Below are 17,335 nucleotides of genomic sequence, written 5' to 3'. Positions count from 1 at the left end.
AGTTGCAGTTTAAACGTCTGTACAGACTCCGATAAAACTACCTCTGCAGGCAGAGAATTCCACATCCTTATTGTCCTTACTGTAAAAAACCCTTTCCTCTGCTTTAGTCTAAATCTCCTTTCTTCCAGTCTGAACGCATGACCACGTGTCCTATGCATAGTCCTGTTTATGAACAGATTTCCACACAATGGTTTGTATTGGCCCCGAATATATTTATATAATGTTATCATATCCCCTCTTAGGCGACGTTTTTCTAAACTAAACAGATTTAAATTAGTTAACCTTTCTTCATAACTACAGTGCTCCATTCCTTTTATTAATTTTGTAGCCCGCCTCTGCACCCTTTCTAGTGCTATGATATCCTGTACAATGCCTTGTTCTTCATGGGTTTAATGACAACCCGTTGTCCTTAAGGGGTTAATGCAGAGATAACCTGGAGAGGCTGAACTTGATGGGATGTTGTATGTTTTCATCCTTACCGTGTAACTCTAAACCCTACAATGTACAGAAACATCGCATGGAACTGGAGCCGAGAAGAAGACCCTCGGGAGGTATTTAATAAGATGAGTAGTATGTGGTCCACAATGTAGGTTCTGGAGCATTAGGACTCTTATATAGGTGCCCCCCCACACACATCAAATACCCTGCTTTGGTGTCTATGCCCGGGGATTATCGGCACACTCCACGTCCCGGGGCTTCTTCCAGCACAGATTTGGGTGATTAGAGGGTAAATTCCACGTCTAGTGCCCCTCTGTTTGTCCCAACCAGCCTGTCATTGGGCAGATAGATCTTTAACTCCGTGGCTGCCAATGTTTTGCTAGGAGGTATACGTGTTGCGTAGCATACTTTGTGCCAAATGTACACTCTTTCCGGACCGGTCAGGGAACGCACACACTGTTTATTCATTTTAGGTCTGGTGCGTCGAGCTGCTCTCTTTAGCTCCTTGCTCTTGGTTGGTTGTTAGCATCTCGGAAGGGGTTAAAATGATTTTTCCCTCTGACCCCAGGGAATCGCTGTGCTTCACAACATGCATTATATAATAAATTGAATTCACTGTTTAAAAATTGTGTAGTTCTTGCCTAAAATTACCTTTTTTTGGTTTTGCGTGTCTGCTATATATGTTTATGGATCTGTGCTGCGAGAGAGAGGAGCTCGATGGCGTTCTGTACTGAATCTGGAAACCTAATTGCGTTGTTGTGATGTCATCAACTGCCATGCTTCTAATATGATGTCACTGAAGCAGCTTATTTTTGGCAGGTTGGGTATATTTAGGCCTTTTTTTGGCTCATCCCCATGCAAAAGGCTTTTGTGTTATTAGGACGTCACTGAAGCCTAAATAAGTAGTAACGGCCCCAAGATCAATGTTGCTCTTTGTTTCAGGACATCTTCCACTGGGGAGCTTCTTCTGAAAACACCTGTGGTAAAGCACACAATGTCACCTGATGCTAAGTTAATGACTTGAGACCCTTCAGATGGCAAGCCGTGATAAATAAAGATAAGTTTTTGAAGCGATGGAGTCTCGCCACAGCCCATTACCTCTTTCGGGTCAGGATATCTCCAAAATATCCCTCTTTGGGAAGGTATGGGGGGATCACCGTGCCCTAGAGCCCTACATGTCACAATAACGTCCATGGTTACGCATGTAGTGGGGTCACCCCAATGAAAATGGAGTCTTTAGCTGATACCTTGTATTGGGTCAACATAGAAGAAGGAGTAAAGCTACAGAACCTTAGGGGTCTCTTCTTCAGGGGGAATCTGTGTCCACTGGAAATATCGAGAGTTACGTGACAGGGGTCAAAACGTACAGTCCTGAGGTGTAGAGACCCCCAGATTCTTTAGTTCCCTGTATCTTGTATCCCCCCTCATAAACTGCATTTATCCGGCATCAAACTAAACTCCAGCTGGCTGAGGGTGATCGTGGTGGTGTCCTACCTGGCGGGTCCATACCTCCCGACATTTCCAACGGCCAAGGAGGGACACCTTTGAGGGGGGTGTAGATATTTATATAATTGGGTAAGGCGATAAGAGGAAGAATGTATTTTATTTACACAACTTAATTCCCTGCTGTTTATAAACACATTATTGTTACTTTTATGGCTGTAGAACCCTCTGATACCCCCATAACCAGCAAACATTCTGAGCTCCTAGAAAAGAGAGGCATCAGGGTAGGAAAGAGGGATGGGGGCATGTGAGGCCAAAATCGGGACACTTGGGAGGTATGAACGCGTTCTATCTAGAGTCACTTCCGCCTTAAATAACCATGTATAGAAAGAGTTACATATTCACTATAATGCGCTATATGAGGTTCCTGCGCACGCTTAGGTGGCTCACAGCTCCCCCACACCCCGCATCCACGAAGCCTCTACCGTAGAGGTCACTGGGTGTCACCGTCCCTCCCCGAGCCTGAAGGTAAGCGACCGCTAACACGCCTTCACATTAAGCCCCGCCCATTCACTGGCATTTCCCTCCTACTAAGGTACAGCGCTCTCCAGTGCTGAACCGTGTGACGCACCAGGCCTCCGCCGATTGGTCGGCAGGACTCTACCATTCGGGTAGGGGTGCGCGTCAAAGTTGGGCTCTTTGTTTCGCTCCACCTCCTTCTACCTCTGAGGTCATCACCCCCCACTGAAAGCTCGTAGTGGTATATCCTGGGCCTCGCTGCCGTTCGTTGTTCCCGGGAACGGAAGGAGCTGAGTGTTCGGTAAGGGATAGGGAAACCGGGGACGAAACGTGCGGGCAGGGTGTCCTTAAGACAATAAACGGAATGTTTTTTTTTCCCCCCGGTGGTTGTATGTGCTTTTTTTTATATATACTAGTATATGAGTACACCAGTCTGCATTAGCTATGTGCAATACGGTCTATATGTTGTTGTTATTATTATTGTTTAGCGCTATCATATTCCGTAGCCCTGTACAATGGGGGGTATCATATAATTATGAATATAAAAATCTAAGCGCTTAATTATTTAAATTACTGTAAGTGCTTGTATTGGCGTGTGTGTGTGTGTATATATATATATATATATATATTATATATAATGTACACACATATCTTCTACACGTGTGTAATTTACATAGATACATTTTCTTAGATGTCTATACACTATTTACATGTGTTATATAGATACACCCGTGCCCCCAAATTGATATATATATTATTATTTATTGTTTTATATAGCACCATCATATTCCGTAGTGCTGTACAATGGGTAGACGGGACATAACATGTAGTATATCATGTAATAATTTGACTTGCAGAAACAATATATATATATATATATATATATATATAAGGCAAGGCGTTCTTGTTGGGTCTTATTTGTAATATGTATCGCTTTGTATTTGTTAGAGGAGTAGAAACCTTATATCCAGGGTTTGTTATGTAAATAAATGTTTAATGGTTGGCTTTGTTATTCATGTAAATGCTCAGCGAATGACTTGCTTCCCACTGGTATCCATTTAAACGGAAAAACCCCATTTAGCCTTAATTTGCTATCGTTTGTGCGAGTGTAAGATTAAAGGCCATGCCTTTTATATGCATCGTGTACTCTGGTGAATTATCATAATTTATTCAGTCGGAGCACACCAGCGTATTTAAGTAAATGTTTAAATAAAATGGGAAATTCTGTGCTTTTTTGCTGTCGGACGGACGCAGTGGGAATGTAGAAACGGCACGGTACGGGGACCTGTAAATGATCTTTCTTTTGGAACTTAAGCATATAGGCATAAAGCGATCTAAGACGAGACTGAGGACTGATTACGGCCTGAGTCTTACATCTGGCAGAATGTGTCTGATCCGCCGTCAGGTTCTACGTTTCAAGCGCCAAGAGTAAACTATATTAATGCTTTATTATCTAAGCTATGCGGCCTAAAAAATTATACTAGTGTCCTTTAAAATCAACAATGTGCGATCACTGATCAGCACGCTGGGATAGAGGATGAGTAGGGTAAAATCTACGTTTATAACGCGTGCTGTGCATTACCGGAAAGTTACTGGTATTTACTTATTTTAATATACACGCATATCAGCTATATATATAGTTATATATATATATATCTGTTTCTTCTAATTAAATACTAGAGAATCCGGCCAGCTTCTTGTATGTGAAACACTCTGCAGCACTTCTTTGCTGCTATACTGTCCATTATCTGTCGCATGCTGGTTACTGGGCTAGACATAGTCATGATATCTCTGTGATTACATGCAATTACGTCTCATAAGACCGACTTGTTATGGTACCCTCGGCCGTGAAGGTGTTAACTGTACATTTTACGGGGACAAGAGTATCTCTGCCTGGTTGGCCATCCATAATGCATAGGGAAGTCAGCGAGTTTAAGCGGCAAACTTCTGTTTTGGTGAACAAACCCCAGCATATAATCTCCTATAAAATGTATAGTTTATAGAGGAATAGAACATATGCTGTTTAGTCTATAAAAAGGTAAATTACTGTTTGTGATGAACCGTCGTTTAATAAAATCATCTCCGCTTCTAAACCAACACGAGGATGGAGACCGATTCTAACACCTTCTGGTTTCTGCACGGTACATCTAGTCGTCTTTCATCCTCGTATCAGATTAATCCCGGCCTGCGTGTTTGGGCCGGTTCATAACATTTGTGTTTTATTGACTCTTCCGTTAGAATGTTAGGTTGGAAGACGCGGTGGGGAACGTCGCTCTGAAGATGTCTACCTGTGCCTTCCGACTCAAGAACGGGAACTATGTAGAAACGTAGGGTGAAGAAGATTTTGGAGCTGTGTTTGGTGAGTTGGCCTTCATGAAAAGGATTGCGTTGGATTGTATCTGGGAGGTTCAGGGTCACAATGTTTTGCTCTTTTCTCATCTAGAGTACCCTGAACACCGCTCTCTAGTGCACCCAGCTATGGTCTCCCAGCATCTCTCTGAGCCTGAAGAACCACACAAACTTCCATCCTCTAGTGAGATCGAACTCGATGGAGACAATGACTCCGGTATAGAAGATGAACTCAGACAGGAAGGAAAAGACTCTACCATCTTTTTGGCTTTCAAAGGAAATATCGGAGACGAAGACTTTAAGGAGAAGCTAACGAAGATCCTGCATAACGTGCCCAACCTAATTAGCATGGGTATGGAAAGATGCCCCTGTATTTCCTCATTCACAGGTTCCTTAAATGCACCTTAAAACGCACTCTTCACGTCCTTCGGCTCAGTATCTACCCTTTATACCCCCAATATTATCAACTGGTTCAGGATGCTTTTTATTTCCCACTTTAGAGTCCAGCCATCTGAAGGTTCAGAAGGTGGAGCCGTGGAACAGCGTCCGGGTCACATTCAACATCCCGAGAGAAGCGGCCGAGAGACTGCGGCTCCTCGCTCAGAGTAACAACCAGCAGCTGCGGGATCTAGGAATTCTGTCTGTCCAGATAGAAGGTACACTGACGAGACCCGGCCTTTGAAAAAATGCATATGGCGGAGGGGGGAGTTTTGCGGAATCCCTCCCTCTATTAGTAAAGGGAACCACATGTAATGTTAGAGGGGACACTCTGAGGGTAAGCTGCGTGTGGTGGATGTGTTGAGAGAGTGCTGTAAAGTCCTAAAGGAGGCCTTTAGATAAATGATGGGCCCGGCAAGTTGTTGGAGTTATCGGGAATTATTTTATGGAGGCTTACAAAATACCATGTTACACGTTCATTGTTGTTCAGGCTGAAGGATTTAAGTGATGTCTGGTTGTTGGATAAGTAGCAGGTCATGATTGATGTCCTTACCCCGGTGCAAGGGGGGTGGTCCTCAGACCTGACTTAGGTCTGCATCGGTCCCCTCGTGCGTAGTTAGTGGACATTAGGTGCGCTCGCGCAGATTCTGGAAACTAGAAGATTCTGCTCATGTAATGCCTCGCTCAGCATGTCGCCGCTGTAGGGTAGGACAGGCTGCATTGCGGATAGTCTGGCCGACATAAGCGCAGACAGTATTTTGTTTTTCGTATACATTGTACAGCCAATACACTGTATTTGCAGCGCGCTCACACTGTTTGGTAGGCCTCATATTATACGTTTGTATTATTTGAGCCTGAGACTAGCTTAGCGCACCGACATTTTTTCTTGGCCGACATAAGACAAGCAGGATCGGGGAGAAAGCCAGACACTCTTTCCCCTTTTTCTGTGGTTATGCGATGGCCATAAAAATACTTTATACTGTAGGCAGTCGAGTGGGGGGGGGGGGGGTTCCTATATCTGCTGTCATTCTGTGTTTGCTTAGAAAGTTTCAGATCGCAGAGTAACGTGTGTACAGGTGCAGGTATGGATAATGGAATCTTTAGCAGGCAAGCACCAGTTCGTAGATGGAGATCAGTTAAGTCTGTCATTTCATTATTACTTGTCACATAACCCCTTAAACATATTTTTTCTTCCAGGGGAAGGCGCTATTAACTTGGCACTATCTCAAAATAGAGGTCAAGAAGTGCGGATGAATGGGCCCTTGGGAGCCAACAACACAATGAGAATGGATGCTGGGTTTGCTATGCAAAGCGGGACAGGTGGGTAACACAAAAGGGTCTCCCGTTTCCTTTCGCGCGTTGTGCTTGAGCTGGTGGAACGGCTCTCTTGGATGTGTAGCCAAGGGCGTCTTTCTCAGAAAGTTAGACAAATGGCGGCGCAAGAACCGTATTAGACACAGGGAAAGAGATCAAAGAGTAGCCGCCTCGGTCAGAGACCAAGAAGAAAGGTTTAGAAATGGGAGTCTTTTTCAGGGGGTAGAGATGATGGCTCAGCACATTAGTTGGAGATTGAAAACTTGGGAAGCGCTTGTGCCCTTCCCAGAGACTGGGGAATAGCGATAAAGGTTTTGGCATCTTGGTGAGAAGTGGAGGCAGGGCGCGCATGGTCTGAGATTTGGAATTGGTGGTGACAGATGTGAGTGTGGCGAAAAGGTTAAAGGGACACGCCAGTCTATTTTTCTTGGATTCCAGTGCATTTTACCGCACGCAGATCACTGAACTCCTTAGGGTTTCGTTTTAATTGAGTAAGGAAGGGAGAGGAAAGTTTGAACGCATGTGTGTAAAATACACTGGAGTCCTTTGCGAATTGGACTCTGGTGTGGATTTTATTTCAAGTTGTTGACGGAGCCTTCTTATAAAGACAATCAAAGAAGTGTGGCTGTGCCGGATAGAGAAAGGAGAATTAAACGAGTACACAGAATACTTTTATTGGATGAAGTATTTTACGCCCCCTTTCGATTTTGGGTTCTAACTTGCATCTAGTTGAAAACCTATGCTGGGGACACAGCTACACATAACCAGCTTCATTTTATCTGTTATGGTGCAGGAATCTACTAGCGCTAGAGGAAAAAATCGCATGTGAGATCATTGATGCTCCATAACATTACTAGAACATAATAGTTAATGGTCTGGTACAAGCCCCTTATGTTTCTGTTGTCCAGGCCTGATCAGGATGAACAATCCAGCAGCACCTATGATGTCCCAGGGTCCTCATGTATCTTCTGCTATGATGGCTGCCAGCGGCAGTTCCGAAATGCAGCCACGGACCCCTAGACCTTCCCAACAAGGTACACAAACCCACATGTACTAATAGGAATAACATTGAGGTTACTGTTGGGAATCACGATGATTAAATCGCCATATAGTGTGTGTGTATGTATATATTTTATTACATTTCTATCCATGACTAGATTGTAAGCTCACGGGAGCAGGGCCCTCTTTTGTGTCGGTTTATTTTACTGACTCTATTGCACTGGTGCGGTATAAATAAATGTAGTGTAAATAATATGTCCATCCATCAAGTGATCAATATTTTGGTGAACCGTAGTCTGGAGAATCTTCCTTCTTGCAGGGGGTTATCATTTCTCCTATTACCTTGTAATCATTTAATATTTTGATGATGACCCCGTTGAACAGGGTCAGGCATTTTGCATTTTAATGTAGAGAAGGATTGCTATGAATTTTGATAACAGTAACTGATAAAAAAAAGGATATAGATAAGCCAAGGTGGACAGGAGGTCCGATGTGATGCTATGAACTATGTAGTTTACATATATTAATATTCTAGTATCCTGAATGTCTGTGATTCACCTTGCCAAAAGACATGAAAGTAAAAATAAAGAAACTGCTTGGTTTTTTTTTTTATGCTACGGACGCTCATGCCACCTCTCATTTTGTTCTGTACCCAACAGACGCTATGGATCCCCTAACATCCGGCATGACGGTTCAGCAGCAGGGCCATCCATCTGGCTCAATGGCACCCCAACTGCATCCCATGCAGGCAGCTGTAGCTAACAGACCCATTAATCCTGCCAATTTCCAACAGTTTCAGCAACAAGCTCGGCTACCCCAACATCAACAGATTGCCCAGGGGCTGCGCCCCTCTTTTGCAACCCCTGCGCAAGTCCCAGTTCCCCCAGGTTGGAACCAGTTAGCTTCTGGAGCACTGCAGCCTCCTCCCGCTCAGGGAGCTATGGGAGCGGTGACCCTCAACCAAGGGTGGAAAAAGTCTCCCTTGAGTGGAGGTCCCATGCAGCAGCAACAGCAGTTCCAGCAGAGACCTTCCCTGTCTACGGTGCAGACCCCCTCACATCCTCCTCCCCCCTATCCATTTGGCAGCCAGCAGGCGTCTCAGGCGCACGCTAACTTCTCATCCATTTCCAACCCAAATCAGTTTAACGCGACCCCGATGAAACCTCTGCAGGGTAATCCAGCCAGGGCTCCAACTCCTCTGCAGCAGCCTCACCTCACCAGCAAGTCCCCGGCCTCTTCACCTTCGTCTTTTCAACAAAGCTCCCCGGCGTCCTCCCCCACAGTGAACCAAACGCAGCAGCAGCAGCAAGCAATGGGACCACGCGGTGCTCCGGGCAGCGGGATGCAGCAGAGCTTCCAGCAGCAGCCAGTGAGCTCCCCCGGCCGCGGCGGGATGATGCCCCAGGGGACTTCGCCCGGAAACTTTATGATGCAGAATCAGGGTCCACAGGGAATGCATTCAGGTACGGCAACTGTAACCAGATGAGAAGGATACGTTTATAGCTTATATAGTCTTTGGATTTTATTGAAATAGTTTTGTATAGACTTAAGCTAAACTTTGAGTAGTAGTAGTAGTAGTTCAGTAGTGGTGGTATTGTTTGGTGAGAACTGTCTTCGTGTCTGGGATTCTGCTCCATCACTCCGCTACCTCACTTTTCTTTTATCTGAGCCTATAGATCATGACGTATTGCTGTTTTAATTGTGAATTGTTTCTTTGGTCGTGGTCTTGTGTAGTATCATTAGTGTTTTCTGTTATGTCACAAAATGACTTTTTGTTTTGGTCTTAGGAGTCCCAAAAAGGCTTCCCCCAGGGTTCCCGTCAGCACAGGGAAACGTAAACTTTGTTGCGGGCCAAACCCCTCCAAGCATGGCAGGATCGCCAGTCAATGGCACGGCATTGCAGCAGCAAGGGAACGGTACTGGACAGGGAACAGGTATGCAGGCTAGAAATATAACATCAGAGTTCTTAGTATGTAGCAGACTATCGCGAGTCCTTCCTATGCTCTGGTCCCTGGACATGCAATCTCAGTTGTTGAGTTGTGCCACCTACGCAAGCTGAGTTGGGGTCTTCCTTGGCGGATTCCATGGTTTGAGGGGGGATCAGCTCTTCTCACTCCGCCCCGTGCTGTGCACCCCTTCTGTGGAATTCCCTACCTTGTTCCGTGACACTTTCTCCCTCGTACCCAAGTTTCAAAAGCTCTGAAAACCCAACAAGCTGCAGGTATTACTAGCACCTAGCGGTATTAAAGGGGCTCACAAGTTTTCAATCGGGACCCCTAGAGTGACCCCTGCGACCAAGAAAATAGTATGTGGGATTGTATTATCAATTTACAATTATCCTTGGGGTTTTGTTGAGGCTGTTCTGGAGTTTACTGTGTTGTGTATTGTGTACAAACACAATAACAATCACTTTAATTGTTATTGTTCTGTTTTGTAGGTGGTCAGGCAAACGGATCATCCCACAATCAGATGCAAGGTACAAATGGGGGTCCTAATCTTATGCAGACCAACATGATGGCTCTTCATAACAACCTGAGTAACCAGCAGACGAGTGCGAGTGGGGTGAGCCAGGTCAGTGTTACTGGCCTTCACGCACAGGGCCAGCAAGGACCACCATCCCAGTTAATGGGTATGCATCAGCAAATCATTCCCTCCCAAGGTCAAATGGTTAGCCTTCAGGGGCAGGCCCCTCTGAACACACAGGGTCAGCTGGTACTTTCTCGGACACCTCTCATGACCCAAGGACAAATGATGGGAACATCTCAAAACCAGAACATAGGCCAAGCGCCTCAGAGAGTGACGCCACCCAAACCAATGATTTCTTCTCACAACCAGCTGATGACATCCCAAGGTCAAGCCTTAATGCAGCAGAACCCTGCCGTGGAGCAGATTATACAGGGTAAACAGGGTTTCAACACCCAGAACCAAGCAGGTGTCATGTCAGGGCCTAGTTCGATAATAAGAGGACAAGCGCCAAACATGACCAACAATATGGTTCAGTTCTCAGGACAAGCAGTTTCTCAGCAGGGCTCGGTAAACACTAATCCACCACAAGGGATGAATATGCAGGGTCAGGTTCTCAGGCAGACAGTTCCTGGACAACATCTACAGCAACCACTTGGAGAGACGGCCAATCAAGCTGGTGGGGACTTAACATCCATGATGCCAGACCTCTCCATGCAGCAGACTGGCAACATGGCAGCCCAGCACATGCAAAATATGCCGGGCAACAGTGGACTCGGGCAACACTTTGCTGGTCACGGTCTACCTTTCAGCTCTCCGTTTTCTCAAAGCGGCAATGGGAGCCAGATGGCCTGCGGACAAAATCCAAGTTTTCCGGTCAATAAAGATGTCACGCTGACCAGCCCCTTGCTGGTCAACCTCCTGCAGAGTGATATCTCGGCCGGACACTTTGGTGTGAACAGCAAGCAGAACAACGCCAATGCGGCCAAACCCAAGAAGAAGAAGCCTCCGCGGAAGAAAAAGAATCCGCAAGGGGAAGAACAGATGAGGTACGCTTAACATATTTTATTTAGAATCCTTGTTGCCCAAATCGCTATGATTTGCTGATTTTGTCACGATTAGTTTTTAGTCCCTGAAAGTAATACAGAAGCCCAAAAAGCGGCGTAATCTCGGTATGCGTTTCCAGAGCAGGCCATCGCCTAACGGTTCTTAGTACAAAATATACACTGGCTCTTGTAATGCAAATTGCAGAAAACTATGGCAATTTCAAGCATTTTCAATGAGTTTTTGGAATGGGACGGGTGTACAGCACCTTTTCTCTGTTTGAGGACCAATGTTTGTGGAGGAAAACAAACCACTTTGACTATCAATGCCTTCTTCTCTACCTTCACTACAGCTCCACCGAGGCGCGCATGGATGACTCTGACCAAAATTTAATAGCAGGAGATCAAGGAGGTTCCCTAGATGGTGGCCAGAAACTTTCAGAATTTGCAAACAGGCCACCAGGTGAGACTTCACAATCGTTTAACTCTGTAATATACTCTTTCTGATTTCCGATGAAGTGAAACTGCATATCACACACATGAAGCCTTAGTGGGCTCTTGCGGTGCAGCCTTTAGGCGAGTCCCGAATAATTCCCGTTGTTCTTGTACTTGGCTGTTGTTGAATTCACTGGACAACTACTGCCTGGGAAAAATGCTTTACATTCAGTGAGATGTGTGCAAATTCTCCTGTCTGTAACACAAAAAAGAGAAAAACAAAGGGAAAGTATTATTTTGCACATATTGCCCGTTACTTACCTTAACAGAGGAGTTTTACCTTGTAAATGAAAATTCAGTCTGTTTGCTATACAAAATCGCTTGCTCTTTACCTGTATTGTTGCAGTGTCGTTAATAGAAAAAAATTCAACAATTATTATTTAGTCATTTTAGGTAGCACCGTTGTATTCCGTAGCACTGCACTATAGGTCAGATTTTTTTTTCTGTTTTAAAATTATTATTATTATTATTGTGCTCTAATACACAAATTCCAATCCATTGCAGGTCTCCGCTTTGTGAGTAAAAAAATTTGGCAACTATTTTATAGCGCTTTCAGTAGTAAATGTCCTGTTTGGTTGCAGGTTATCCAGCTCAGTCGCTCGAGCAAAGGCAGCTACAGCAGATTCCTCCCCAGCTAATGCAGCTGGGACAGCAGCAGGGCCAGGGTGGCCAGGCTCAGCAGCCTACACCTCCCCAACAGATGATGATGATGCTCATGATGCAGCAAGAGCAGAAACCAATGAGGCTTCCCGGACAGCAAGGGGTGTTCAACCCTAGACCGACAATGAACTCTGATGCACAGAGGATGCCCATGCAGCAAGGTGCTAATATGCCCGTGATGGTGAGTTTGCAGGGTTCTGGCCCCGTACCACCTTCACCGGACAAGCAAAGAATGCCTATGGCAGCCAATGTGTCTTTGGCAAACAGTGGAAGGAAGATGAGCTTCCCGGAGAGTGGCCAGAATCAGTCTGGATCACCCCTTGGTGAGGGTTCGTCTGCATCATCTCTTCCGGATGTTCCAGAACTTCCTGCAACGCCTGGACCGCAAAGCAACATGGCCCCTCATTTACTTCTTTCCCAGAACCAGCTTATGATGGCTGGATCCAAGCCAGGAGCCTCTTCGTCAATGTCGATGGTACAAGGCGCAAGTCCCCAGCAACAGCAGCACTCTAACGCCATGCCCGGATCTCATGGCCACCATTTCCAAAGTGTGCAGACTCCATCACAGACATCACGGCCCAAGACACCAAACCGGGCAAGTCCTAGACCATACTATCCACAAACACCCAACAATCGTCCTCCTAGTACAGAGCCTTCCGAGATTAGTTTGTCTCCGGAAAGACTCAATGCCTCTATTGCCGGCCTCTTCCCTCCTCAGATTAATATTCCATTGCCCCCCAGGCCAACGTTAAACAGGGGGTTTGATCAACAAGGTTTGAACCCAACAACATTAAAAGCCATCGGACAAGCTCCTCCAGGGTTGACTGTAAACAACCAGTCTAGTTTTGGTCAACACATAAACAAGGTGGATAACGGGGGAACTAAACAGTCCAATTCTGGGGGAAGCAAAAGGGCAAGCCCAAGCAACAGCAGACGTTCGAGCCCTGCTTCCAGTCGCAAAACCACACCAAGCCCCGGCAGGCAGAACTCTAAGGCAGCCAAGATGGTGCTCGGAGTACAACAGAACCCTGGACTGCTGCACAGCATGGAGATGCAAAGAAATGCGTTAGCTGGGCAGACTTCAGTTCAGAATCCAACCCTTGGATCTACAATTGGGCAGTACCCACCAGTCTGTATGCCAACTACAAACAACCCTGCAGACGATACCAGAGAGAGTCCGTCAGTAACGCAAGAGAGTTCCACTCAGGCAATGCAGATGGGTGGAAAGGAACAAGGCTCTCTGGACATCAACACTGTTCACCAAGAGAAGAAGCTGCCGTCCCCTGAGGAATCGGCCAGAAAAGATTCCCAGTCCATGGATGCAAGTAAAGCTTACACTGCAGAAGACAACAAAACTGGTATCTCCCACGCCATGAGAGATGCTCCAACATCATTGAGTCAATTACTTGACCATTCAAATGTCTCCCAGTCTCATCATTCAGGTGCCTCACAATCTCAACATTCAAATGGCCCCAGTCTCACCAGTAAACCCACTGGTCAATTAAATGAACGCTCCCCTCACCAGATGTCCACAGAAGACTCGAAAATAGCAGATCTCCCTGCACTGTCAAGTGATGTGTTTGGTACGGAAGTCACAGGTGGCCCTAACCCAGCCCCAAATACAGAGCCATGCACAACACTAGCAAGGCCAGATGCACTGGACGTCAATTCTAATGTTTCAATGAACCTTCCTGCTTCCCAGCTTAAGAGAACTGGTGGACCGACCTCACTTTCCAGTTCTATGCCTCCAAACCAGATAACTGTCTTTGTGACATCGAATCCTATCACTCCCTCTGCCAGCGTGTCTGCCCCCATGACCTCTCACCTTCAACAAACCTTGGTGCCCACAGTAGTGAATATGCCCAATATGGGTAACAAGGCCATGGTATCCGAGGCTCAGCAAAGTACTACATCTAGTGCACGACCTCAGTTTATCACTCCGGTGTTCTTCAATTCCTCCTCTATCATCCAAGTCATGAAAGGATCTCAAGGCAACATGCCACAGCCTTCCGTGGCTCAGAATACTAACATGATGTCTCAGTCCGTCACAGTTGTTGGACCCTTGCATATATCACAGAATATTCAGTTCCCTCCTGGTCAACCTTCCTCTGCCTCACCTTCCAATGTTACCTCCAGCACATCTACCACTCGACCAGTTCATTCTAACCAGATGCAGACCACTTCCCAACTCGCATCGTCCCCATCACTTCTTCCCGCGTTTCCTGCCCACGCGCAGGTTAAGGAAAGCGGCTTGGAAGACGCCAACGCTCAGTCAAGCGCACCTCCTGACCTGCGCTCTCCTAAATCTTTACAACCCACACCACCCCCGGTTCCTGACAGCAGCCAATGTCCCTCTGTTAGTGGCAAGAGAAGTTCATCCGCGCCGTCCAGTGATCAGTGCACATTAGACAAGTTCAGTCAGCTCCTGCTCGTCAAGACAGGTAACAAAGATGGATCCGCAGAAGATAAACTCCCTACAGATGTTGAAAGCCCACACACCGTTGGCACAGACGCCGGGAACCCTGTCGTGCCACCCTCACTAGCCAGTCAGCCCGTTTCAGAGATCAGCCACACTCCCACGCTCTCTTTGGATCCAACGTGCCCTGCAAATAGTCCTCCAGCAGACATCATGGCTTCCCCATCCGACATTCATCCGGCATTAGAGGGGGAAAACGGGAGCCGGAACGTCGCCTTTACAGAGCAGGCTGGCATCTGCTCGGAAGACAACCCAACAGAACAACATCCAGAAAAAGGTATGGCTCTTTTTTAATGGCGAGTATTTCTTTTTTATATATTATGTTCTATTATAAAGTAACACTTTGGGGGGGGGGGGCGATTTGTAGACAAAATCCTTGTTTACAATCTTCATGCCCATATGTTCTGTTTATAACAAGCTTCCCAGTGCGCCAGTCAGGAAGAAGCGGCTGTACGTGACAAGGAGAGCGTTCCAGAAAAAGCAGGTAATATTTTCTGGCCGTCTGCACTCCTTTCGCTGCACTAGTTTGAAAACCCTCATTTTTTGTCACACAATAGATCATCTCTGTGTTCTTTTTACAGAGGCAGACCCACCAGAGACCACTGAAAGGTAAGCAGGGAATACCCCGCATCATCTCACTAGAGCATCAGTAGAGTATAGCGCTGTACTGTGTTGGCCGTAGAAAGAATAAGCAAATTTTATTGCGTATAATTGCAAGACTCTGTTCTTCAGGTATAGATTTAAGATATTATTATTTAACATATTATACAAATATCCTCTGCAGAGTTAAAACACATGGGGAGATGTTTATAGTATGTGTGTGTGTGTGTATATATATATATATATATATATATATATATATATATATATATGTATGTATATGTGTGTGTGTGTATTAAGAAGACACCCATAAACACATAAAATGTCATTAGTTATTAAGCATCTCGCAAGATGATCCGACTTATTAATACCTCTAGGTCACTAAAGATACATACTCATTATTAGTGTAATTTTGCCCTTTTCCCATAGCCTTTTCTACACACACACACACACTCCCCCTCCTCTCTCTCTCTCTCTCCCCCTCCCCCTCTCTCTCTCCCCCTTCCCCTCTCTCTCTCCCCCTTCCCCTCTCTCTCTCTCTCTCTCCCCCTCCCCTCTCTCTCTCTCTCCCCGTCTTCCCCCCTCCCCTCTCTCTCTCGCTCTCTGTCTCTCTCTCCTCTTGCCCCTGGGCGTATGGAGGTGTACGTATTAGTACTGGAGGAACCCATGTGTATGGAAAAGTTTGTGGTTTGGACCAGGTGATCAGCTCGCCAGTTACACCGGTCTGTTATATTCATGGTTACCTTTGTCTGTGTTCGCTTGTTACTTGAGTTCTAGTGTTGTAATTCGTTTTTGTGCTTCCCAGCGAGCCAGCGGAAAGGTCCAGGCCCCCGAGTCGCAGGAATTCCAAAGTCGACGAGTCTCCGGCCTCCCAGGAAACAGTAGAAGGTGGTCAGCGGAAGCGCTCTGCCCGTCCCAGCTCAGCCTCCGGCTCCACCAAAGGTGAGATTAAATATGATTTCCGGCCAGAGGCGGACGGGCAAAAAGTAGCATCACTTCGAGCGGGTATAATAGGTCTTATAGAGCATCCCTAATGTATATGGGGTCACAGAAAAACATGTTATACCAGGCAGCTGGATTTCTCGTTATAATCCCCTTAGTCTTCTTGTTGTGATTTGGGGGTTACCTCTTACTCCTCGGCCCATCGTAAGAACCCCCCATTCACCAAATAATACATTCCTCTAGGAGCAGCCTGCAAATTGTTAATAAATATAAATAAATCCTGTAAAAAAAATACTTTAACCCTCCGCACGGTGCTGCTTATTAATCGATGCATCTTTTTGTCCCCTTGCAGAATCCGGAGCCAGCCCCCCTCAACCCAAACGGAGGAAATCCAAGTAGATTTTTGCCCCCCCATTCTCTTTTTCATACCCTCTGACCTCTATATATGTGCGTGCGCTGCGATAGATCTCTATTTTTTTATCTATGGGAGCTTAAAATTATTGTACAGTTTTTTTGTTTTTGTTTCCGTGAAGGTAATTTTAATTATTATAAATTTAGATATTTTTAAATATTGTTATTGATCCAGTGCTTAACCCCTTCGTGAAGTTAACCATTACTTGGTCGGTGCACATGGGTATCAATAGCTTTAATCACAGAAGTGTAGGGGCAACAATCTTAGAGCTTTTTTTTTTTTCTCGTTCTTTCTTTCTTTGAATTGCAGTTTGGTGGCTGAGCGTCATGGGAGCTGCAGTTAAGTGCTACAAGTGTCCCTTAGTAGATCCTCCTCGCACTTCACAGAGCTGGTTAATTAGTTCCTTAGACAGAGATGGAATGGGGAAACGCTAGGATTTTTTTTTCTAATTATTATTATTTAAATGTGAATTTTCTTTAAATTTTTTTCTTTAAAGCCGCCAGAAACTTTACCGCAAGGCAAGGGGAAAATTATTTTTACGGATTCCCAGTCCTTTTTTTATAGAACTCCCTTGACTGCAACTGTAAAGTGTCTTAAATAATACCCGAATAAAACGAGACCACAGAGCATGCGCGTGTGTATACGTTACACGGCGCGCGCAGACACCCCACTCCCCCTTTTGTGAAATTTAATAGATAAATAAAACTTCACTTATTTTGTGTCGTAAAAAGTACTGTATTTATA

General features: G+C 45.6%; 1 protein-coding gene across 1 annotated transcript; it reads left to right on the top strand.

The window, feature by feature from the left end:
* The first annotated feature begins 1,511 nt into the window (after positions 1 to 1,511).
* Positions 1,512 to 16,578, top strand: LOC149273636 (nuclear receptor coactivator 6-like). Its single transcript, XM_089506068.1, has 17 exons — positions 1,512 to 1,580; positions 2,323 to 2,409; positions 4,639 to 4,727; positions 4,935 to 5,101; positions 5,250 to 5,405; positions 6,385 to 6,507; positions 7,410 to 7,535; positions 8,160 to 8,963; positions 9,288 to 9,434; positions 9,938 to 11,012; positions 11,360 to 11,469; positions 12,083 to 13,589; positions 13,638 to 14,914; positions 15,056 to 15,121; positions 15,219 to 15,246; positions 16,043 to 16,179; positions 16,532 to 16,578. The coding sequence occupies exons 1-17, from the start codon at positions 1,512 to 1,514 to the stop codon at positions 16,576 to 16,578; spliced, it is 6,015 nt and encodes a 2,004-aa protein (XP_089362194.1).
* The last annotated feature ends 757 nt before the right edge of the window (positions 16,579 to 17,335 follow it).

This window comes from Sceloporus occidentalis, unplaced genomic scaffold (genome assembly GCF_023333645.1).
Source record: "Sceloporus occidentalis isolate IW3139 unplaced genomic scaffold, rSceOcc1.0.p SCAF_362, whole genome shotgun sequence".
NCBI classification, from domain to species: Eukaryota; Metazoa; Chordata; class Lepidosauria; order Squamata; family Phrynosomatidae; genus Sceloporus; species Sceloporus occidentalis.
The sequence above is the reverse complement of the archived record's forward strand: the minus strand, read 5'-3'. Positions and strand labels throughout refer to the sequence as shown.

Coding starts and splice junctions, on each gene's coding strand:
- LOC149273636 (XM_089506068.1), top strand. CDS start 1,512: ATGGAGTCTCGCCACAGCCCATTACCTCTTTCGGGTCAGGATATCTCC. Junction 14,915..15,055: donor AGAACAACATCCAGAAAAAG/GTATGGCTCTTT, acceptor GTTTATAACAAG/CTTCCCAGTGCGCCAGTCAG. Junction 16,180..16,531: donor AGCCTCCGGCTCCACCAAAG/GTGAGATTAAAT, acceptor GTCCCCTTGCAG/AATCCGGAGCCAGCCCCCCT.